The 25,409-nt window shown below is 31.7% G+C and overlaps 1 protein-coding gene across 1 annotated transcript in view; it reads right to left on the bottom strand.

Moving 5' to 3' along the window:
• The window catches only part of KLHL1 (kelch like family member 1), a 476,203-nt gene that overhangs the window by 238,879 nt on the left and 211,915 nt on the right, over window positions 1-25,409 (bottom strand). The window contains exon 4 of the mRNA XM_004463148.3: window positions 22,230-22,426. Within this exon, the coding sequence (XP_004463205.2) occupies window positions 22,230-22,426 (197 nt within the window). The remainder of the gene's footprint in view (window positions 1-22,229; window positions 22,427-25,409) is intronic.

Raw genomic sequence — 25,409 nt, 5'->3', positions numbered from 1 at the left:
ATAATTGACGTTAATATGTGCAGTGATAAAGCAGAATCATTTCAACAAATCTGCATTTTATTAAAATTCTTTACCTAATTATATAGCTTACTGTAATTTAATTCATTCAACTTTTTATACATATAGATATATGAAGCTACTTTCTATTATCTATTTACTTTCTTAAGGAAGAAATATATATTCTCTTTTCTATTACTCATTCAATTATGATTTAATAATTAAGATAGTGACGCAATCTGAAATCAAGACAGTCTACAAATCTTATAAATATGAATATAAATTTAGAGAGTGTATGAATTTACCTGGAGAGAGACTTCGTAGACTTACTTCATCACATTACCAAAGGGATATGTAACACTCACATTTAAATTATACTACTTTATGATAAATCATAAATTGGCATGTCTATTTTTATACTCTCTAGATAAAAGAAATTTCAAAATGGAATCTTGATATTTAAATGCAAGGTAGAGAAAGATGCTTATTGGTCATCTTCTATTTATTTGTTAATTTATATAACTGACTAATTTACTATGGTTAATGACCCCTGAATTCAATATACAATTATAAAACACAGTATTAAACCCTGGAAATCTGGAGATAAATGTCAAAAACCTTAACTTAAATGTCAGGGGATAGTAGAAGAGATTCATTTGTCAAATACATAATAATAATAATAACAAAAGCATTTCTTATAACTATGAAACAAGGTATAAGCAAAGTGCCAGAATAGCATAGATAATAAATATATAAAAGATTGAAATGTGATATGAGCAGAGTGCATATCACAATATGAAACCAATAACCTAGAGGATTGAGAAAAGACATCAAAGTGGAGAAGATACTTAAGTTCAGTCTTGAAAGGAGTTTAGAATTTTTCAGATACATATGGGAGAACATTATGAAACATCAAAATATCTGTGCTATTTTTTACCACAGCAGGAGTAAAAGAGGACCTTATCAAATGAAAAGTCATACCATATTCCGAAAGCACAAAATTATAAAGATATAATGCTCCCTAAAATAAATTGTACATTTAATGTTTCCCGGTAAAAACAAATTTTTTTAAATCTTGAAGATAGAGAAGTTGATACTAAAACTCATTTGGTGAAGTAATCAAACAATACCAGTCAAGGAAATCTCTTAAAACAAAAGATCAACAGAGGATACCCAGCCCTAGCAGATGTTTAAGTATACTATAAAGGTTCTGTAATTTAAACAGTGCATAAATGTCATATAGTCAGTCAAAACAATGAAACTGATTAGAATGTCCATAGATAGGCCCTGGCAAAAATATAAATTTATTATATTTAAAAATGCAGCTTTAAGTTATTCACAAAACCATGAAATTTGAGGAAAAATGCTGAACCTTAATCTGAACAATGGGATAAATTCCAAATGGATCACCTACATATTAAAAAATAAAATGATGGAAGTAATAAAATAAAGCATGGATAAATTCCTTTTAACCTGTTAGTGACTAAAGATTTTCTATGACTTAAACTCCAGAGCAGGAAAAAAAAAAAATTGACTACATAAATATTAAAAAGGAATTATTTGTTGTCAAAAACAAACAAAAAAAAAAGTACTGTAATCAAAGTCAAAGATGAATAATAAAATACCAAAACCTCCACAGCTATCTGCATCACAGACAAATGGCTAATATCCTTAATATATAAAGATTTCCTAAGAATTCATATTTGTAGGTATGTGTTGTTTGCATGTATATACATGTATATGTATATTTTATGTATATAACATATGCAGATATATGTATCTGTGGGGAGGAATTTTAAGGAAAAACTGAATAATAAAATGAGTTAACTATGAAAGTAGAGTCTGAACACTTTTTTTAATATGAAATTTTGACTACTAAACCATGTAAATATTTATATATTTCAACAAATAAAATTAAATCCAAAAACACAAAACAAAACCAATGAGGAGTCTGAAAATTCAAAATAAAATGAATCAATGAATAAAACTATGTATCAAGCTGGTAACATAACAACAGAGAAAAAATTATTTCACTTGACCTCAGAATGCAAATATTTGGTTATAAATTTTAGTCATATTCTAAGAGCAAAAGAATGGCAAGAAATTTCAAACTTCATTTTGTAGTTTTATTTTAAGGAGTGATATTGGCATTATTATTTTGTAACTGTTTTCTTCATACTACAGTCTGAAGTAATTATTATTTCAATGCTGTTTAGAAATCAAGATTTTTCAGTGTAAAAATAAAAATTACATGTGCAAACCAAAAGTCAAAAGAGTTAAAATTTCTCTGTAATATTACATCTGTAATGTGTTTCATTATGTAATAATATTTTTTATATTCATTTTCTTAAAATGTCTTTAAAAATGAACTAGATTTAAAAACCTCAGTACCAAAATATTCACTAACTAACCAGATCTTGGCTTCTAAATCCCATTACAGGGAAGTGGACTTGGCCCAGGGGTTAGGGCATCTGTCTACCACATGTGAGGTCCGCGGTTCAAACCCTGGGCCTCCTTGACCCATGTGGAGCGGGCCCACATGCAGTGCTGATGTGCGCAATGAATGCCGTGCCACCCTGGGGTGTCCCCTGAGTAGGGAAGCCCCAAGCGCAAGGAGTGCGCCCCGTAAGGAGAGCCACCCAGCGCGAAAGAAAGTTCAGCCTGCCCAGGAATGGTGCCATGCGCAAAGAGAGCTGACACAACAAGATGACACAACAAAAAGAAACACAGATTCCTGTGCCGTGGACAACAACAGAAGAGGACAAAGAAGAACACGCAGCAAATGGACACAGAGGACAGACAACTGGGGGGGAGGGGAGAGAAATAAATAAATTAATTAATTAAAAAAAAATAAATAAATCCCATTACATATTAACATGAAAAAGAGCACCTTGGAGAAATGCTGATTTCATATCTAGTACTAAGGAATTCTGTAATATTTTGTTTGTCTGTAAGCAAGGGAGTTCTCAAAAACTGAAAAGATGAATGAGGATATATTAAAAGACACAGAAAATCACTAGAAAATGCCCCCATTGCCAAATCTGGAAAATCTGAGCATCAAAAAAGTAAATAACTTAATTAACTGTAAAATATTGACTAATAAAAGAATCCATAAATTCATAGCAGTAAGACAGTGAAAGGAAAGGAGAAAAAAGGGGAGGAGAATGGAGGGGAGGGCATGGGAAGAGAGGAAATGGGGGTGAGTATTGGTGGAGATAAAGCTGTGCTTTACTTTACAGAAGAAATGCAACTAATGAAAATAGAAGATATATAGGAAATAGAAAAAAGCACCACTTTGAAAACCCTAATAATTGATTCACAAAACAATCATCAATGTTTCATTATTGATGAAAAATTATCAGAAAATCAGGTACTCACATGGTCTGTTTGCTTATTTACGAAGGAAACATTACAATGAAGAGATTTGTTAGATAATATTCAAAACTTATGATTAAGTAAGATTACCAATAATTGGGCAAATTAACATGGCATGTCTCTTGTATAATTTCACTTATCTAGTATTCTTGTTAAAATTTTTAACCTGGATCTAATCATGAATAAAAAAAAAACAAACAAACAGAAATAATCCAAAGGTGTGACATGTACAAGACAACTAACTGGCTTGGGCTTTCCAAATATGAAAATGTCATGAAAAGCACAAAGGTGACTAATGGAAACTAACAAGATCTGAAAATCAAATGAAATGAATGAATCCAATTTTATCCTGAACTGGAAGAAAAAGTAAAACAGCTTTAAAGCTACTTTTCAAACAATTGGAGGAATGTGAAAATGGATTTTTCTATTAGATGATATTATTGAATCAACGTTTACTGAGGTAATGATATTGTGATTATGGAGGAGAATGCCTTTTTAGAATATATGCTAACAGACATGGGGTGACATTTTTAAACATCTAAAATTTAGTTTCAAATTTCTTAGGAAAAAGTACACAATACACACATGTGAATAAAAAGAATGATAGTGAGATGCTATAAAATGTTAATAATTGGAGCACTGAGTTGAAATATATATAGATATTTATTATAATTATTTTTTTTACCTGTTTAAAAAAAATAACAAAACAAAAACTCTAGTAAGCCCCATAACTAGAATCGCCACCACCACCTGTAGGGAAATGCCCATGTGGCACACTAATTATTGACAATACAGTAGCAATATGGCTACTTAATTCCAAATAATTTTATTTCACATATTTATTTATTTGTTCTCATCCTTGGAATGTCAAAAATTTTAGAAAAAGGAAACAGGGTATTTATAATTCCTGTTGATGGATTTTTCTGTTTATAACAATAATGCATAATCATTTGTGGTTCACAGATATTCAAATATGAAGATATTCAGAGAGTATACAGTCAAATGGTGTAATAAAATGTCATTACTAAATCAAATGCTACCATGAAAAATTTGGAATAGTTATTTCACACACATGGGAAAGAAAAATGAGTAAGATTAAACAAATAATATTGTAAATTTATTTTTGGATTGGAAAAATTAAGAGAGTTAAATTCATGAGTATATAAGACATAAATTGGGAAACGGACTTTGGCCCAGTGGTTAGGGCATCCGTCTACCACATGGGAGGCCCGCGGTTCAAACCCCGGGCCTCCTTGACCTGTGTGGAGTTGGCCATGCGCAGTGCTGATGCGCGCAAGGAGTGCCGTGCCACGCAAGGGTGTCCCCCGCGTGGGGGAGCCCCACGCGCAAGGAGTGCGCCCGTGAGGAAAGCCGCCCAGCGTGAAAGAAAGTGCAACCTGCCGAGGAATGGCGCCACCCACACTTCCCATGCCACTGACGACAACAGAAGCGGACAAAGAAACAAGACGCAGCAAATAGACACCAAGAACAGACAACCAGGGGAGGGGGGGGAATTAAATAAATAAATCTTTAAAAAAAAAAAAAAGACATAAATTGACTTCTATTTATTTGTTTCCTTTGGCATGTCCTTAGAAAGTAATAGATTTTATGCAAATTTAAGACAACATTAACTTTTTAGATTATTGACATGTATTTGGATATGCCATTTCACACTTAAAACAGAAACAGAAACAGAATGAAGGATAATAATAAATGAAAAAAGATTCTTGCTCATTGAAATTTTTTTGTTTTTTTATTTTTAATTAATTAATTAATTTATTTTTAATGTTACATTAAAAAAATATGAGGTCCCCATATGCCCCCCACCCCCCTCATTGAAATTTTCATTCACAAGTATTTTAAGAGATAGGTCAACAAAAATATTGTTTGTTCACATATTATCTCTGACACAAAACGCCTAACAAACATTAATTCTCCTCTTTATGCACTCATAAAATAAAGGTTATACATGGGAAAAACAGGATAATTAAATATATAAATACTTTAAAAGTCACAAATGTTAACCCCTATCCTATTTTAGCATATCCATAAAGTCTGCTTTTGCATAACAATTAATGAACTCCTGCTGTTTCAGCACCAACTTGGCAGATAATGAGGGGACTTCTGTATGTTAAAATGTAAATCATCTTGCTAACCAAATAACAAGGGACATATATTTCTTTTCCATAAGGAAAGACAGCTAGTAAAGAGTAAACTGGGGTTGCAATTACCATGGCATTTTATTTGGAATAAATTTAAAACCCCTTCCTTCAGTAAAAAGAATCATTATCAAGCACCTTACTAAAAATCTGATAAGAAAAGGTTATACAGCAGGTCAAGTCATTTCTGTTGTCTCCAACAAGATTTATATTGCACATCTCTTATAGGAAATCTATTAATGCAGATACAATTCTTGTCCTCCAAAGTAAGGGCAATAATGGGGATCTATCTAACAGATCTTACATTTTATATACCAATGGTTCATACATGTTGTGATAAACAAACAGAGTTGGCATAGTCTGATTAATCTAGTTTTACAATTATCCCTGAAACTATTTTATAGTTCTCCAATTCTCAAATTTCTCTTAAATTTCTTTGTTCATGATTTGTTTAAACCTGGTCATTTCAAACTCAATATGAAAGCATTTTTCCAAATCTTACCTCTCTTCCTCTTTCCTACTTTTCTAAATATTGTGAGGGATTTTATTTCTGATTCCCTTATACTCAGGTTACCTCCAATATCCATTCATATGTTTAATTAGTAAGTCAAACAATGTTTGACCAAGTGTTAGTTGAGTAGGAACAATAGACTCTAGCTTAAAAATTTTAATGTCTAGTGGATATTAGTAACAAATAATACTCAAAATGCAAAAAAATTCTGCAGCACAAGAAAGGACAAAGTTACATGGAAGTGTAGTAAAATAAACCCTGACTGGGTAGAAGGGGGCCTGAAATGGGGAGTGACTGCTAATGAGTATGGGGTTTCTTTTTGGATTGATACAAATGCTCTAAAATTAAGTGCAGTAATGGTTAAAGTGAACTGTATGCTTTATATGGATGCATTGTATAGTATGTGAATTATGAATTACACCCCGTTAAATCTATTATAAATAATAAGCCTTTTTGGGAAGAAGGAAAACTGTCATTCATTCTTAAACACAATTTATTGAGAAAATATTCTAGTTGCTAAGGACAGTAAGATATTATTACTTAATGATATAATGAAATTGATCAACATTATCTAGAAATACAGTGGCATTTCATAGAACTTCAGAATTTACAGTATACATGCAAAGTCATAATGTTGCAAGGAACCACAAGGAACCATACTGGTGATCTAAACAAACTCCATCATTTTATACTTAATGGAAATGATCTTAAGAGAACTGCTCATAGACAAATAGTTGCATTAAATATAGACAAGAAGTCAAGTCTTCTAATATTCACTGCAATTATTTTGGTCTTAACAGTTGTCCTTATTTACTCAAAATAGGTGTTGAATAATCAAATGATTTCAGGAAACAAGAAGGTAATAGAAACTTCAGAAACAGATTGTTGTCTAAAATTAAAATAGTGGGGTTGGGGTACTGGACAAAACAAAACAAAACAAAATTATGCAGCCAAAATTGATAGTACATGTCTTAATGAAGGACTTGAGAGTATATCTAGTTTAGTCTCCCTACCCAATTGGTATAACATTCAAAATCCCATGTCAAGATTTTGACCTTTTTTTCCCCTTAAATATCAGTGTCCTTCTGTTCTCTCATGACTTTCAGTGAATACATTGTAAACTCTAAGACCTTATTACTTAAAATTCTGGGTCACACCTTCTCATCAACCAAGATGGCAGAATAAGATCTTTGAACAAGTAGAAAAAACTGGCAGAACCATCGTTCTCAAAACTCCAGAAAACAATTAAAGGGTTACTGGGTAAGTACAGAAAAAAGAAAATGCAGCCTTAAAAATGTGACAAGAAGCTTGTGGTACCCTTGCTGGACTCCCTCCCATTCTCTCCCCAGAATGATATGGAGCCAACCTGTACTACACTGTGGGCCCCTGGATGAAGCAGATTAATCTCTAAGCACATACTTAATTGCATGTATGTCTGTACATATCTATCAGGAAGCAGCTTGATAGAATGAACCTGGAGATTCATTTCTGGCTTGCTCTTCCCAAACTGCCCTAAGGGCAGAAGCAGCATGCAGAAAGCTAAAGCAGTGTAAGAAGCAAGTAAGTCCAAAATCAGCATAGGTTAAAGGTTTATCAACTTTAAGACATGCAATAAGCACCAGAAAGGGAAGGATTTGGATTTTAATAAACAGGGGAATCCTTAAGGCCAACAATGAGCACAAACCAAGGACAAAACAAAGTCTCAGAAAAGAAAGAGAATAAAGGATGCTGTATTTCACTTTCACCCCAGGCTGACTGAGTCTTCAGAGGAGGATTAAACTCTGAAGGAGAGCACCAGCCTTTGCAGAGTCAATTTGTAGACTGTGAGGTGTTTTATGCATTGGTTGGTTGGTTTTTGTTAGCTCCTCCCACTCAAGGGATCTCTGTCACATCACTAACTGGATAGAAAGTCAAGGAATAGACAGCTAAGCTACTAAACCCCAGAGTTAACACATTAAAAATATTAAAAATGTATGGTGGGCAACAAAAGATTGCAAGACAAACCAAGAAACAGGAAATGTGGCCAATTGAAAGGAACAAGATAAAAATTGAGAAACCATCAATGAAGAAGAGCAGACTTCAGATATGAAATACCAGACAAAGACTTGAAAAAAAAAATCTTCACGTACTCAAAGCAGTAAGGGAAACCCAGAGAAAGAACTAAAGGATATCAGGAAAATGATGAATGAATATGAGAATCTCAATTAAAAGCAAGAATTTTTTAAAGATCCAAATAAAAATTCTGCAGGTGAAGGTCACAATTACTGAAATAAAATTTTCTCTAGAGGGTTTGAATAGCAGATTAGAGCTGGCAGAAGAAAGAATCATTGGATTCAAACACACCAGACACTTGAAATGAGGCAGGTTGAGCAGCAAAAAGAATGAAAAAAAGTGAACAGAGCCAAAGAGACCTGTGGAACATAATTAAGCATACCAATTTAAACATTATGAGAGTCTCAGAAGGAAAAAGAAAATAAGGGGCAGAAGGAACATTCAAAGAATTAATGGCAAAAAGTTTCACAAATTTAAAGAAAGACATAAATATACACATCCCCAAATCCTAACGAACTCAACAAGGATAAACTTGAAGAGAGCCATGCATGGACACAGTTGTGAAAGCTGCAAGAGAAAAGCAAATGATTATGTACAAGGGAGTACTGATAAGATCAAGTACATATTTCTCATCAGAAGCCAGTGGGATGAAATATTTAAAGTGCCAAAGGATAACAACTGCGAACCAAAGATTGATATCTGGTGGCTGTCTTTAAAAAATGAAGGAGATACTAAAATATTCCCAGGTAAATAAAAGCTTATGGAGTCCATCACCACTAGACTAGCTCTACAAGCGATACTAATGAGAGTTCTTTAGATTAAAAGGGAAGGACACTAGACAGTAGATTAAAGTGGCATAAATAAAGAACTTTGTTAAAGGTAACCATATGGATTATTATAACAGTTATTGGTAAATAGCTCCACCTTTTACTTCTTACAGTTTCTAAAATTCAAATGCATAAAAAATTTTGATAAATCACTGTGGATACATAATATATAAATAAATGATTTGTAATAAGTACAAATTGGTGAGAGCTTGGACAGAAAAGGAAAAGTTTTTTAATATGCTATTAAAGTTAAGTTGATATAAAATTGAAAATGATTGTTATAGATTTAAGATGTTAAACTGAAGCCTCATGATAACCACAAAGGAAATATTTGAAATACATATACAGAAGGAAGTGAGAAGTTATTCAAGATATTATAATTTAAAAATCAGAATAGGCATTAATGGAGGAATTGAGGACCATAAAACGTATAATATTTACAAAAACAAACCAACAAAATTACAAAAGATAGTCCAGCATTATCAATAGTTACTTTAAATGTAACAGAGCAATAACGTGTAAGACTATTCAATCAGTAATCAAGACCTCCCAAAAAAGAAAATCCCAGGACCAGATGGCTTCAATGGTGAATTTTACCATATATTCCAAGAAGAATTAACAACTACCCTGCTTAAGCTCTTCCAAAAATGTAATGATAAGGGTCATTTCCTAACTCACTCTATGAGGCCAAGATCACCTTAATACCAAAGTAAGATAAAAATACCACAGGAAAGAAAATTATAGGCAAAAATCCCTTATAAATATAGATGCAACAATTCTCAACAAAATGATATCAATCTTAACCCAAGAGCATTTTAAAAGAATTATACACTATGATCAGGTGGGATTCATACCAGTTATTAAAGGGTGGGTCAAAATTTAAAAATTAGATAATATAATATGTCTCATTAATAAAATGAAGTGGAAAAACACATAATCATCCCTATTCAGAAAAAGCATATGACAAAATCTAGCAAAGATTTCCCTGCTAAATCAGGAACAAGACAAGGATGCCCACCATAACCAATGTTACTCAGCATTATACTGGAAATTCTACCCAGAGCAATCAGGAAAGAAAAAGAAATTTAAGGTATCCAAATTGGAAAGGAAGAAGTAAAACTCCCTATTTGCAAATGGCATGATCCTATTGTTTTAGTTTTCTTGGCTGCTCAAGCAAATACCATGCAATGGGCCAGATTCAACAATGAATCTGGTTTTGAGATTAGAAAAAGTCCAAATCAAGACATCATCAAGGCTACACTTTCTCTCCAAAGACAGTGGCATACTGTCACTGGCTGCTCGTGACCCATGGTTCTTAGCTTGTCACCTGGCAAGACACATGGCAATATCTCCTGGTTTCTCCATACTCTTCTGGGTTCCATTGATGTTCAGCTCCTGTCTCCTCCTCCTTACTTTCTCTCTCTGCCTGAATTTCATTTTGCTTATAAAGGAATCCAGCAAAAGGATTAAGGTGCATTCTGATTGGACTGGGCCACACCTTACTGAAGTAACCTCTTCAAAAGGTCCTATATACAATGGATTCACACTCACAGGAATGGGTTAAATTTATTCATGTTTTTATGAGGTACATATACTTCAAACCACCATACCTATATATGGAAAATCCTGAAAAATCCACTTGAAAGCTTCTAGAGTTAACAAACAAATACAGCAAAGTGGAAAGTTACAAAATCAGCATGAAAAAGCAGTAATTTTCTATATGCAAATAATGAACAACCTGAAGAAGAAATCAAGGAAAAAGCCCACTTACAATAGCAAGTAAAGTAATCAAATATTTAGGAATAAATTTAACCAAGAATGTGATTTTTTTTACATAAAAATCATCATGAAAATAAATCAAAGAGGAACTAAATAAATTGAAGGACACTCCATATTCACGTATTGGAAAAGTGAAATATCATTAAGATGCTAATTTTACCCAACATGATTTACAGGTTATGTAGTCCCAGTCAAGTTCCAGAAGCCATTTCTGAAGAAATAGAAAAAAGCCAACCATCAAATTTAAATGGAAGTTTGCAGGACCCTGAATATCCAAAACCATCTTGCAGAGGAACAAAATTGGAAGACTCACTTTTCCTGATTTTAAACATTATTGCAAATTTATAGTTAGCAAAACAGTATGGTACTGGCACAAGGACAGATACATAGACCAATGGAATTGAATAGACAATCAGAAGTAAACTCTCACATCTATTATCAATTGATTTGTGATAAGGGTACCAAGTGCCCTTAAGAGGGGAAGAATAGTCTTTCCAACAATTGGGTGCAACTGGATATTTATGTGTAAAAGAATGAAGGTGAACCCCTACCTCACACAAAATTAAAAACAAAATCAAAATCAATCAAAGATCTAAATATAAGAATCAAAACTATAATACTCCTAGGAGAAAACATAGGGAAGCATCTTCAGGGCTTTGTGTTAGGCAATGGCTTCTGAGACTATACCAAAAGCACAATCAACAAAAGAATAAAAAGGAATTTCATCAAAATTTTAAAATCTGCCCAACAAAGACTGTTACAGAAGGCAAAAAGGCAACCTGCATAGTGGAGGAAAATGTTTTAAAACCACATATCCAATAATATCTTAATATCAAGCTTATATCAAGAATATATAAATAAATCCTACAACTCAACTATAAAAAGACAAAAAAATGTTAAATGGCCAAAAGACTTGAATAGACATTTTTCTAAAAATGATATAGAAATGGACAATAACTATTACCTATTAATTAATAACATTATTACCTATTAATGAAATGTAAATAAAAATCTCAAAGAGATACAATTTTCATCCACTGGAATGGCTACTATTAAAAATGAAAAAGTAAGAAAATTTGGAGAGGATATGAAGACATAGGAACAATTTCTTATTTTTTGTGTGGGAATATAATATGGTGCAACCAATTTAAAAAACTGCCTTTTCTGAGGAAAAGGCGTTCCTCAGAAAGTTAAGTATAGACTTAACATATGTACTGGCAAAGTTTATACCAGAAAGAATTTAAAGCAAGGTCAAACAGATATTTGAATATCCATGTTCATAGTGGCACTATTCACATTTGCCAAAAGATGGAAGCAACCCAAGTGTCCTTTAGTAGATAAATGGATAAACTATATGTGGTATATACATGCAATGGAATATTATTCAAGTGTGAAAAGGAATGAAGTTCTGATACATGCAACAACATGGAGAACCTTAAAGACATTATACTGAGAGAAATAAGCCAGATACAAAAGGACAAATATTTTATATGATCTCGCTGATATGAAGCCATTAGAATAAGCAAATTCATTGAGTCAGAAACTAGAATACAGATTACCAGAGGCCACACTAGGACTAGGGAAGGGGAATGTGTATTTAATTTCTCCATGATTTTTCTGTAAATCTTTAACTTTTCTAATGATAAAAAGAGGCATGAAAAAAATGAACTCACATCTTAAAATCAATTGCTTAGCATAGTTTAATTGGTGGTATATATTTTTTCTTTATTAGTGATATTAATAGAATAATGTCCCATCATAAAAAGGTTAGGTCACAATATTTTATTTTGTCCATAATCTTATTATTACCCTTAACTTAGGTAAAAACAACAATAGCAACATCAGTTGACATGTGCTAAGGATCATTTAGCTTTTCTAAACATGATGCATGAAAATCCTGTACACTATATACAAGAAAATTTTTTTCATTTAGTCAATAAAATAAATCTATGGCATAGACACTCTACTGCTGTTTTTTTGATGTGGGAGAATATCATGAATTGAAGTGTTGAGGGCTGGCCTGCATCATCCTGCTTATCTAAGCTGATTCTTTATTGATAAGATTTTTCATTTGTTATCCACTGTAAAATAACCATTTTCTACTTTTTTTCCCAGTCTGGAATTTGAGGCTTTGTTGATTCAGATCCCTGTTGCCTAGGCTATCAAAAGTGCATTTGCTCTGAGACATTTATAAAGTTTAGTGCTGTTTAGCTTAATTTATACTTTTTATCAAGTATAAGTATTTGTACTTATACAAATACTTAGTACAAGTATTTGTACTAAGCTAGAATATATCATTCATTTCTGTTTTCTTGAAATAAAATATGCTAATATTTTATTTCAAGAGAGACTGCCAATGTCCAATGGTGGATTTCAACAAAATGCCCAATTCTGTTTGTAAATTTTCTAGTAAAATATTTTTTCTCTGCTAAGTGGTCTCAGTCTACTGAAAACTAAACCATCACAAATCACTAAATTTAGGCTACTTACTAGTTGCAACAGGCTGTTCAAATACATAGCACATTGTTATCCATTTAGAAAATGGAATGTAGAGTCTTTGAGAATAGTTGAGATTTTTTAACTTTCCACATTTAATGACATCCTTCCCCACATTTTCCTTCCAGAGAGGAAGAAAGTGCACTATTGCATCTCTAAGTGATTGCTACCAGCACATATGACAAAGTAAACTTAATTAATGAAGATATTATCCTTTTGTTGTCGCTACATATACATATATATTGCTTTTTCTAGTCCTGTATCAAATCTTTAGAAAATTTTTAATGTAAAAGTTCATAAGGTAGGGCTCACTTTGGCAGCACGTATACTAAAAGGAACAGAATGATACAAACATTGTCATGGCTCCTGAGCAAGGATGACACACAAATTCTCTTTATTTTTTCCTTCCATCTGTACCATAAGCTCTAAAACCCTCTCAATCTGAAGGAGAGTGGACATCACAGTCCTAAAGTATCATCAAGATTGAAGAATGAACAAACACAAGGAGGCAATGCAAACAGAGATGAAAGTAAATTTATTATTGTAGTAGTGGAAAATCTTGTAACATCGACACAAAGATAGTAATTACCAGAGGTTCTGAGGGTGTAGGGAAGGAAGAATAGGTGGAACATGGGTCATTTTGGGGACATTGGAATAGTTTGCATGATATGGCAATGATGGATACAAGTCATTATACATTTTGTCAAAACCTATAAAAATGTCTATGCAAAGTGTAAACATAATGTAAACTACCTACCATGGTTAGTAGTATTGCTTCAATATTTGTTCATCAATCATAACAAATGTACCACACTAGTATAAGATGTTATTAAGAGTGGAAAATGTGGGGGGGGAGGGGGAGTCTATGTGAGTCCCTATATTTTCAATGTAACTCTTCAGTAGTCCAAAACTTCTTTAAAAATAATAGTTGGGTGGGTTGGGGGAAAATACACCAAATGTAAGGTATGGGCTATAGTTAATATTATTTTGATGATGTTCTTTCATAGTTTTTAACAAACTTTTCACAACAATGCAAGATGTTGGTGGTGAGGTGATGGATGATCCCTGAATGATGATACGCATGTTTGTTTTGTAAGTTCTCAACTTTTACTAATCATCTTTGGCTTCTATATGTTCATGTACAAATAATATACTTCAATAAAATTAAGAAATGAAAAATTTTTCATTGGGTAATGACCACACTACAATGTAAATAATTATGAACTATGCAGAAAGAGAATTTGTAAAACGATGTAAACTATGATCATTTTACAGTTTACCACTTGACAGTACAGTCTTTCTTTTGATTAATACATGTGGTTAATATTGATACAGATGTTTATTTGTTTTATGTGACTATGTAAATTCATGGATGTATGCATTACTCAATGACTATATACAATAAATCCTAATTTTATTTTGCCAGTTTTCTTCAAGTGCAACTGCAATAGATTTATTTGAAAAATATCTTCTACATTTCATGTTATCCACTATTATCACATCATTTAGCTAGTATCTTTATTCATATACCAGTAGTAAGAATACAAACATTACCTTGTAAATTGATAATTGATTTAATCTTCTTTCAAATAGAACTGGGAAAGAAACTGAAATTCATATCTATCCATATATTTGGAAACCTACATGTTCTTTAGATCCAACTAAAATGCAAATTGTCTTTAGCAAATATTAACAGTAATATAATATCTGACTTGTAACTTTTTCTGTCTTAAATCAATCTACTTAGATTTGGTACTGATATAATTTGCTTCAAAAGTATATATTCTTCATTATTCTCAGGAAATAAGATATTTTACTAATTGTAAATTTTAAAACTTTAATGGGATTAAAATGTGTCTTTCAGGCTATTCAGGTAAACATTGTCTTGCAAAAACAACAACAACAGCAAAAACAATGAATAGTGGTAAGTGCTTACTGAATAAATTCCACCATTAATAGCATACTATTTCTTCATTTACTTAGGTGAGAATTTGAATCTCATTCTTCAAATTTATACCCATTTCTACTTATTACTACCTGGCAGTTTAAAATGTTGCTGTTATTTTACCTAACCTGCAATCATGAATGAAAATAGGATACTTTTGGCCTAATGTTAACTCTTCGATTAGTATTTGTCCCTCTTGTTAGTTCTCCAGGCTTTACATTTACTTACAGATGAGAGCATGCTGAACCTTCCATAACAACTAAATTTAAATAAGCAAAACTGTCATTTGAAACATTCAAGCTATTAAATGTGAAACTTCTATATGAAATAGAGCCACCGAAAACTTACTTTTATTCAAAATATGCATACACAGTAGACAGAATATGATAGTTGATAAAAAGTTCATGACCTCTAAAAGGTCATCGGTACAACTAATATGTATTTATTTAAACTATATTTTAATAAAAAGCAATGAAAAATAAAAATAGAAACAAGTTTTAAAATTCTTGTAGGATGAGGATAAATATTTTGTTTCAAATTATAAATGTGAGGAGTAGTGCACCTAAAATTGTTAAACTGTATATTTGAACAATTTTATTAAAATATATATTGGAAATAATGTATTTTAAATTATTAATGTATAGGTAAATATTCAATTGTTCTTTCTATAGGATGGAATGGTGCTAAACACTAAGCACTTAGAATATAGCAACGAACAAGGCAGATGCAGTGTGTCCGCATGAACACTTTATCCCTATGCATAATGTTAATACAGCTAGATACTTTAAGGGAGGGAAGAAACATTGAAACCCTTTAAGAAATTTACTTTTTCTTTAAATTTTATCGAGTTATATAACAGATTTGTGAAAGCATTCCTTGAAGGAGGTTATCTACCTTATCTCTCCTCTGCCCTGGCCTCAAAGGGAAGACTGGTTTTCCCCTCAGGCAAAGACTGATTTGTCATGTTTCTTTTGAACTATAATCGATTCCTCTACCTTTTATTTCTCTAAAAAACTTAAGTGCTAAAGCCCTTAAAGCTGAAATATAGCCCTTAACAGAAAAAACATCATAAACAGAAAAATCTGAAAGGGAAACATAAAAAAAAAAATTCACAGAATATGTGATTCATTACCTCATCAGAAAATTAAATATTTTATACTAGCTTATGATATGCAAATTATTATAATAAAGAGAGACTTTCATACACATAAAGAGGCAGGGATTTTTCTCATTTGAACAAAAGCAAATTATTGGTTTCATTTGTTAAGGAACTGTGCTTTGCAAACTAAAAATGGGCTTGTAGCTAAAAGAAATCTGCATTTTCTTCCCACTGACATCACACTGAAAGTTCTTTTTGAAATATTCTATTAATATAGGAATATTACTTTTCACAGAAGGGAAGTCTACAGATTAAATGATTGAAATCATTAAACACTTAGAGACTACTTGCAAATTACTATGAAAATCCTTTAAAGGTGTGTTCATAGGATATTTTTAATCTTTAGAGTTACTTCTTGAAATGTTAGTAATAAATAGAATATATTGCTGTCAACACATTATATCAAGACATAGCCCCTCTGCAAAAACTTTACAGCTCCTTGATAATAGAAGAAATCCTAATCAACTTTTAAATGTAGATTTGTTTGTGTTTGTATTGTGCTTTTATATAGCTTTATTTTGTGCTTAAGAAATAGAAGAAATGAAAATAAAATCAAACCATCCAAACCAATCCTTAATATTAATGGAATGCTTTTTAAATAGAACAATATTATCATCATCTTCACCAAGAACAACAAAACAGAGGAATTCATTTCATAAATGGAATGTTCTTCAGTTTGGAAACAAAAGCCTGAAGATGAGATGTATTTTAACTGTGTTAGAGTGTAAAAGATGGACTGTGTTTAAAATAGATCCTTAAAAATCTTATAATTTTCGCTGCATACTCTGCGATTATGCTTAATTATTCTTTAAAGTCTTCATGAATATACATTTAACTATGGTTATTTTATAGAAACTTAACTGTTACAAAGTTAACATTGTCAAAGTATTTTCACACAGTGAATAGTTATTCACTTTAAGATAACATTTGTTTCTTAAATGCTGTTTCAATTTATCCGGTGAAATCTGAATCTCCTACTGGGACATCTCTATAAACACAATTAAATTCTTTTTGTTTATACCCTTCATCACTTAGATGAACTTTTGGTCCTAGCCAGTAGTTTAGAATTTTTCTGTATCCTGTGATTTAGAATACAAACAAGAACTGTCTGCAAGGTGCAACCTGCAGTTTGGAGGTAGAGTAGGATAAGGAAAAAAAAAAAAAAAATTCAAGAACAGAAAGAATGAAAGTTGGTTTATTTCTACTCTGGCTTTCATATGCTTCTTTACTGCTTCTGATCATTAAGTACCAACAGCAGTTGTTCTACAAACCACTTAATATAACCACCTAGATAATTGCATTTTTTGTCAAATGACAAGTGTAGAAGTTTAAGATTATTTAGGAACCCCCAAAAAGAAAAGGATTACATTTATCAATTAGTCTGTTCCTCTGGGCATGATCCCCTTTGATTGTATTAGACTCAGCAGAGATGTCTTTGATTAAATTATGTTAAGATGAGGGCTTCGATTTGGTCATGTCAGTAGGGCTAACTCAAGTTAAGTCCCTGTCCCCTTGATGGGCTGATATAAAAGGGCACTCTCTCAAGAAGACAGAGAATAAAATACATGAGAAAAAGGAAAGAACTCCACAGATGCCAGACAAGAGAACTTTGATCCTGCTGCTCCTGGAAGGAATGGGCCCTATGCCAGCCTATAAGATCAGAAGAAGCTGGGCCCACAGAACCTTAAGAAGAAGAAGGAAGGAGAGACCAGGCAGAGATCACCTGCCATCTTGTTTCAACATGTGGCAACTGACTTCGGTGAGAAACCAACTTTGAGTTGGACTCTTTAGGTCTTGTAACTGTAAGCTTTTATCACAAATAAATATCCTTTATAAAAACCAACAGATTTCTGATGCTTTGCATCAGCACCCCTTTGGCTGACCAATACAACAAAGAATTTCTGAAAGTAAAATTTTGCTAAATTTTAATTTGATCTTATTTTATATAATAACTTATTAAACCAGTCACTTGGACCAGTGTATAAGACACTGAACAGGAACAATGCAGAAAATGAATGAAGGGAAAAAAGGCAATGTTCAAAACTAATTTCAGTACTAACATATTTAATATTTCTGAAAAAATATGGTGAAGTCAACTTTATTTTAATATTACATTCCATTTATTCTTCCAACACAAACTATAATTTATGTTTAATTGAAGGGTTATTAGTAAAGATAAAAAGCATGCTGCTAGCTAGAATCCATGAGCAATGTCGGGTATTTCAATACCATGAGCAAAAACATAAAAATAAATTTTGTTTTCTTTCTTAGGCATTGCTCTAATAGATCTGAAGAACACACAATCTATAGGATTATTTTTAGTACAACCACCTCTAAAAGGGCAGATACTCTTAAAAGCAAACACTGACTGTGGAAGACTGTATGCTCCATTTATGAGTATTCTGCCTTCCAAGGCTACTGATTGAACACTGCAATCTCTAATCAGTCTTATTACCTCCGCTTCTGCCTCCAGCATAAACAGTGTGAAATGTTGCAAGCCATATCTATAGCATGGACAGAAAGTGAGAGTGAAGGGAGATGGAAAAACCTGAGGAAAAAATGTTCATGGAGTTCTTTGGTCTCATCTATGCCTTGGATTTATAACAGGCACCTACCTAAAACAATCTGTTTCAAAGCATTCTTAATATCAGACACATGATTTGGGATTATGAGTAAAATGTAATCATTCTGCATTCATTAGCATATTAGATACAGTATAGAATTTGGGATGTTCTAAGTATGAAGAGTTGTGGATAAGGGATTGGAGACTTATATGATCATTAAAAGGCAAGTGGGAGGGACATCAGGGAAGTCTCTACTAATGATTTCAACCTTTGGTGATTTGTTCTCCAAAGCATTCACCAAAGCCACTGTATTCTTAAAGAATTTCCAGAAGGCTCCCCTTTATTCTTAGTCTAAAACAGTGAAGAAAATACTGTTTAAGGTCTCACATGGAAAATATTTCATCCTTCCATTTGCCTGTGTATCTGCCTGCCACTGCAGAGAATACTGTCTTCTCTTTCACTTTCCATATGTTGCATGAATGCCTCTCATTGGCAAATTCTAACCCAGTTAGTTTCAGGGGAAGGTAGTTTCAGTCTTCTCCTCCGGGGGGCAGTGCTGACCTTGAAAGGGAGTGTTCCATTGCAATAGGTAACCCAGTAAGGAAAGGAGATCAGAAGGAAGTGAACAGGTTCTGGACTACACATCCATTTTCAGACAAAGCAGATCAAATCTAAAACTATGCTTTCATATACAATTTAATTTGAACATTAACATAAAAAACAGAACTAGCAATTCTTAAACACTACTGCTTTAGACCTAAGTACATTCCTATCAATTACATGAAGATGGTTATTATCATGTCTCAATTTTATTCAGCCATAAACAACCATTGAATTTTATATTCAATTTTTCTTCATATGACATAATTATATAACATTCTTTTTATTCTCACTTATTTCTGTACGTCACTCTCAACAGTTTTAAAAGTGTGATGTCCAGAATTAAAGCACAGGTTTCATAATGAAATCTGACAAATAAGAGTACTGTGGGACTATTTCCTTTAAAGATTTCAACACTATCCATGCTGTCCAAGTTTGCATTAAGGTTTTAGAATTCGTTTCACACTTCTGCCTCACATTGAACTAGCAATCACAATTTTCCAGTGTTTTGCACATGAACCAATGCAAAGCTGAATCACCTTCCCTGAGATTTTGCAATCATCCACTCAAAATCAATAACTGAAGCCATACAAGTGAGTTTTCTAAAGCAAAATATCTAAGCATATTAAAAGCAAGGGCATATAAATAGCAAATTAAGACCTGAAATTTGAAGATGGAGTTAAATCTAATCAAGTTGAAAACTTAGAAGCTAGCAAATAAATTGAGAATTAGAAAGAAATGACATGAAATAAACAAATAATTAGAGTCAGTAAAGAAGGTCATTCACATCCAGAGGTAGTAGGAAAACTGAGATGATTTGCCAGGATGTCAGTTAAGAAGAAATTTTTTTCTAGCATAAATTTGTCTTGCTTGAAAAGCACAGTTGAAAGTGCATAATGGGAAATGGCTAAAAGGTAAATATGTAGTGAGCAACTATAAATATCAGATACAAGACATTCATTTTAGATGTTTGGATCCGAGGGAAAATAGAGATATAGGAAAACACCTGATGAATAAATTGACTTGACTAAAATAGTGACGCATGAACATCTGGAAAATATTGAGAATTTATGTTTCCAAAATAATTTGAAATCATTTAAATTTCAATGGGCACAGTACAACACAATCTATTCATTATCTCAAAGTAAATGAAAACAAAATTTTTAGAATATTGAATGTCTTAGCCAAAACTACTCTATATTTCTGTTTTAAATATATTTTCCTATAGAATATTAAAGTCTCTAAAGAAAAAAAAATGTTACTATTTTGCTATAAATTGAAGAACAGCTCAAACAGCTGTAAGGGAAACATTTTTTATTACTAAATTAATAATTTTGAATTAGACCAGAAGGGACAATTATCCCTCTGGATATGGAGGCATATTGTTCTTTAGGTGAGCTAAGCCATCAGCTGCTAATTGTAATGAAATGCATATAATTAAATTACTGCAGTTGGAATTTGATATTTTCCTTGATGAAGTACTCATTTACATCAATTTAAATGGTTCATAATATTTCTGTAGTTATACTGTGTTCCATCATGGAAAAGTTCCAAAGAAGGATTTGATAATAGAATTGCAAACCATGTATTTCTTTTATTTCTATATTTTCATTTAATTTGCTAATCTGCTTAAAGGATTAAAGAATAAAATGAAAATAATATTGAAATTCTGTCAAAGAATAACAATGAGAAGACTTAGAAATGGCTGACTCTCATTAGTGATTTGAGAAAGTGTTGTTTTACAATATGAGCTTTGTAAATAAATACCAACTTGTGGCTTAAAGCAGATTTATCTCATAAAAACTCATCCCTTGAGTTGGAAAGAGAGATTTCTATAATAATTTATGGTTGGGTATTTCAAAGTAACAATAAAATGTTAATAATTTAATTAATAACAACAGCAGCACAATTGGCTAGCATTTATTTAGGGCACACTGTGTGCCAGGCCGTTTTAAGTCCTCTGCAATGATTAACTCTAGGGTATGAAACTGTTGTAATTGGTTTTTCTTTTGTAAAATGGAGATAATGTTAAAACCATCTCATCCCATAGATTTCATACACTTAAGCTGAACAATTCAATGCCTTTTAGTTTCTCAATAAAGGTGGTAATAGAAAATAAATAGAAAAAGATTAGAGTGAAAAATATAAAATGAATGTAAATTAACAAGTGAATTTATTAAATAACAATCACTTGGTTTAAACATTATGTAAATGGTACTGAAATTTAAATTGAAAAACAAATAGATCATCTGATTTATACATCTAAATATTTTCTCTTACTATAGATATTCCCAGGAGTGCCAGAATCCAATATTCATGGTAAAAATACTTATTTTTCTCTCCATAAACCATAAAACCTAGCCATTTCAAACATAATATGTTGTAATGGAGATGTTGAGAGAAAAATTCAAACAAAAAATAAGAGAAGGCCGCATTGAAAATAGATATCCAAATGCTGAAATATTGGGATCAATTAAGACAAATTAACATTTAACAATCTAAAAATTCCAAATAACTAATATCTATATATGTGAAGCCTATAAAATGTAATTAAAACCTTACAGCAATAATAAAATCCACTATGCAGTGTCTTTTGTATCTTGAGATTACAGAATACTAGATGGAACACTGTTTCCCAAATTAAAAACGTGGCTAGCATTCAAAAATAATTTGAAACCTAAAATGTCGTTTAGTGCCACGATAGTAATTATTTAACCTGTTATTAGAGCAAATGTCTCTATTATTAAAATATTAAATTTCCTTACCATGGTGTAGCTGTGGGCCACCTTCATTAATTCAATGCATCCTTGAGCATCAGCAAATGCTCGGATTCCTAAGCAGTTAGATGGATGCAAAAGCTTCATGAGGAAGTGACAGCATACTTCCACTACTTGAGGAAGTTGAAGAAGGCACGCTGCAGCAAGAAGGTTTTCAATAGTGTCTTCCTTTAATTCCAAACAACCTAAGCATAAGTGAAGAAAATTATGAAACTCTCTATTTAAAACATATCATCACACATACCATTGTGTTAGTCAAGTTATTAGTCCCAACCGCTAATAATCAGGTGAACCCAGATTGCTAATCAAAATAAATATGATAGCTCACTGTGGGCCAGCAACTGTTTTAAGCATGATTCATTTCCTCATGTAATTTACAAAATCATCTAGGAAGCACAGAAGCAGATTCAACTAAAATGTCAGTATCCACTTATGAGAAGGTATTGTTTTTCTCTTGGTTGTGATATTTTTAAGGAGAAATAAGGTTCAGAGTATGTCTACAAGTTTAGGAGAGTAGAGATCCAGTAGATTTCTAACAATATATATATGGGTGTATAACGAATATAAAATGTGTGGATGATTTATAAAAATATGTATATATTTATATATACTTAAGTTGTAAGTTAACATTTTATTCAAATTACTCTACCCATATTTATAGTTGTATATAGGTTTTATTTCCATTTTGAAAGAAACATGGGCCCTTGAGTGTTTCCTCTTTTTTCTAATTTCTGAATAATTTATTAAAGAATGAGACTGTTTCTGGAATGTTTATAGAACTCATCTTTAAAACCATCTGAGCTTCTAGGGAATGAGATTTTAATTGACAACCTAATATCTTTAATGATTTGATCCCCATTCAGATTTTCTGTCTGTATTAGAGTGAGTTTTTTTAAGTTATAAGCACTCAAAAATAGTTTAGCCCATCTTAGTTTTTGTCGTTCATACTACTAATTCTTCACTAAATATATTTTCACTTGAGTTAGGTGTGACATTTATAAAAATTCCTTGTCAATGGACCATGTACTTATGGGATTTGTGTTACTATCAGATAAAGGCATTTAAGAAATGAGCATGACTCATGCATACTCTTTTCTTTTTCTGCTAATTAAAGATGGAAAAAAAATCTTAGTGGATGGAGGATATGCAAGAAATAGGAAGTCTGGATCCATGAACCACTAGCTTCAACTTTTACGTGAATGAATAATAAATTCTAATTAGTTGAGGCATTAGATAATTTTTTTGACTAATTGTTTTGTGCAGTTTAGTTTACTCTAAATTATACAGTTTTTATTTAACTTTAGTTCATCAGTAACCTGGAAATATGTGAATTTTTTCATACTGTATATTGTTTTGCCTTCTATCATTTGTATTTTGTTAAATCAATTAATCTTTTTAGTGGATTGTCTAATTAATCTTTTCAGAGACTCACCTTCTTTGGTTTGTGTTCATTGATGATGGACATGGATATTTTAGGAATACATGTATTCTCTTAATTTTATTTAGAAATTATTGTCCTTACTGATAAGAAGATGTATACTTTCATTAATTCTGGTAAACTATGGCCATTTTTATTTAATTATTTTTTATCCACAAGTTTTTTCCTTTATTTTCTCTTAATGACTATTCCTAAAGACTATACATTGCATGATCTCATTCTCTCCTCCATGTCTACAATTTTTCTAGGGTTTTACATCCATTAAGTCTCTCTTCAGACTATCTATTACTTTAAGTCTTACTTTAAAAACTGCAATAATTATTTTATATTTAATTCTAGTGAATCTCCCCTTAATGATTTTTTATACCACAAAACTTTGTTAAAAATTTTATCTCCCTTCACATTCACAGATACTTTCTCCAACATATCTGTTGTGCTGTTTAATCCTGATTGTTAAATTTTAAATCACTTTTGAAAAATTCTTGAACCTCTCCCCATGAGAAGTATTGTTATCACATAATTTTGAATGAATAAATAAAAAATAACTCAGAGACTGTTTTGAAAATTTTTAATAATGTTTTCACTTTTCTTTGACTAGTGATATATTCTAATTCCATTCTTCTGTCTCTATATAATTCCACAAAATTTAGTCTTAATTATAGTTAACCAAAATTAAGGACCTACTCTCTCAGATCAATACTATAATTTTTAGAATTATAGATGCTTTTCTGAGAAAAAAAGTGTTCTGTTTTATTAATCTTTCAGAGTCTTCTAAATTTCACTGAGTTTAGAGTAATCCAAGCTATCTTTATTTATATAATTTTTTGACTGAATAAGACATACATTGCAACTTTTAATTGTCAGTGACTGGCTCAAATATATATATATATATATATATATATATATATGATAATTATAGTCATTTGTGAACTTGGAAGAGAAGTTACACTATATTTGAAACTCAAGTTTAAGACTATAGGAAAATATAATTTTAATTAACCTTCATTATTAATATGCTGTTCTCTAATTGAAATTTTGTAAGCATATCCTTGCCAGCTGGAGTATATTTTCTAACTTAGCAAAGTTACTCTCTTCCATTTTTTATCTATTTTATCCTTTTCTCAGCATTAAAGTTTCTATGAAATCTTTTAGAAAAAGTATTTACTTTCCAAAAAAAAAAAAAAAGTATTTAATTCCAAAAATGTGGGGGGGAGTGGGTGTAGCTCAGTGGTTTGAGTGACTGCTTCCCTTGTACAAGGTACCAAGTTCAATCCCTGGTACCTCCAAAAAATACCAAAAACAAAACAAAACAAAACAACTCATCAACTTCCAATGACAATGCATTTTTAAAGAAATATCTTTACAATGGTAATAACTTCATGTTTTTTTTAATCCCAGAAAAACTTTTATTCTGAAGGTTTTTAGTCCTCAGAAATATGCAACAATAGTACAGTGAAAACTAATAACTCTTTACCTAGTTTCACCATGTGTTAACCTCTTGCCATATTTTTATATGTGTATGTTTACATCTTTATGTTCCAGCTGCTGAGCTATTTGAGAATCACTATCATCTAAGAACCAGGGTATAATGATTGTTCTATAAACTCAAAACTTCTCTAATAATAAAGAAATAAATTTTTAAAAAAAATTTAAAAAGCACATGGGAACAATATTCCTTGAGTTCTTAAAAAAAAGACTGTGGTTTGATTTTTTCAATTTTTTCAAATCTA

The sequence above is a fragment of the Dasypus novemcinctus genome, chromosome 15 (genome assembly GCF_030445035.2).
Source record: "Dasypus novemcinctus isolate mDasNov1 chromosome 15, mDasNov1.1.hap2, whole genome shotgun sequence".
In the NCBI taxonomy this organism is placed as follows: Eukaryota; Metazoa; Chordata; class Mammalia; order Cingulata; family Dasypodidae; genus Dasypus; species Dasypus novemcinctus.
Note: the sequence above shows the minus strand (reverse complement) of the source record. Positions and strands in the feature narration are given on the sequence as shown.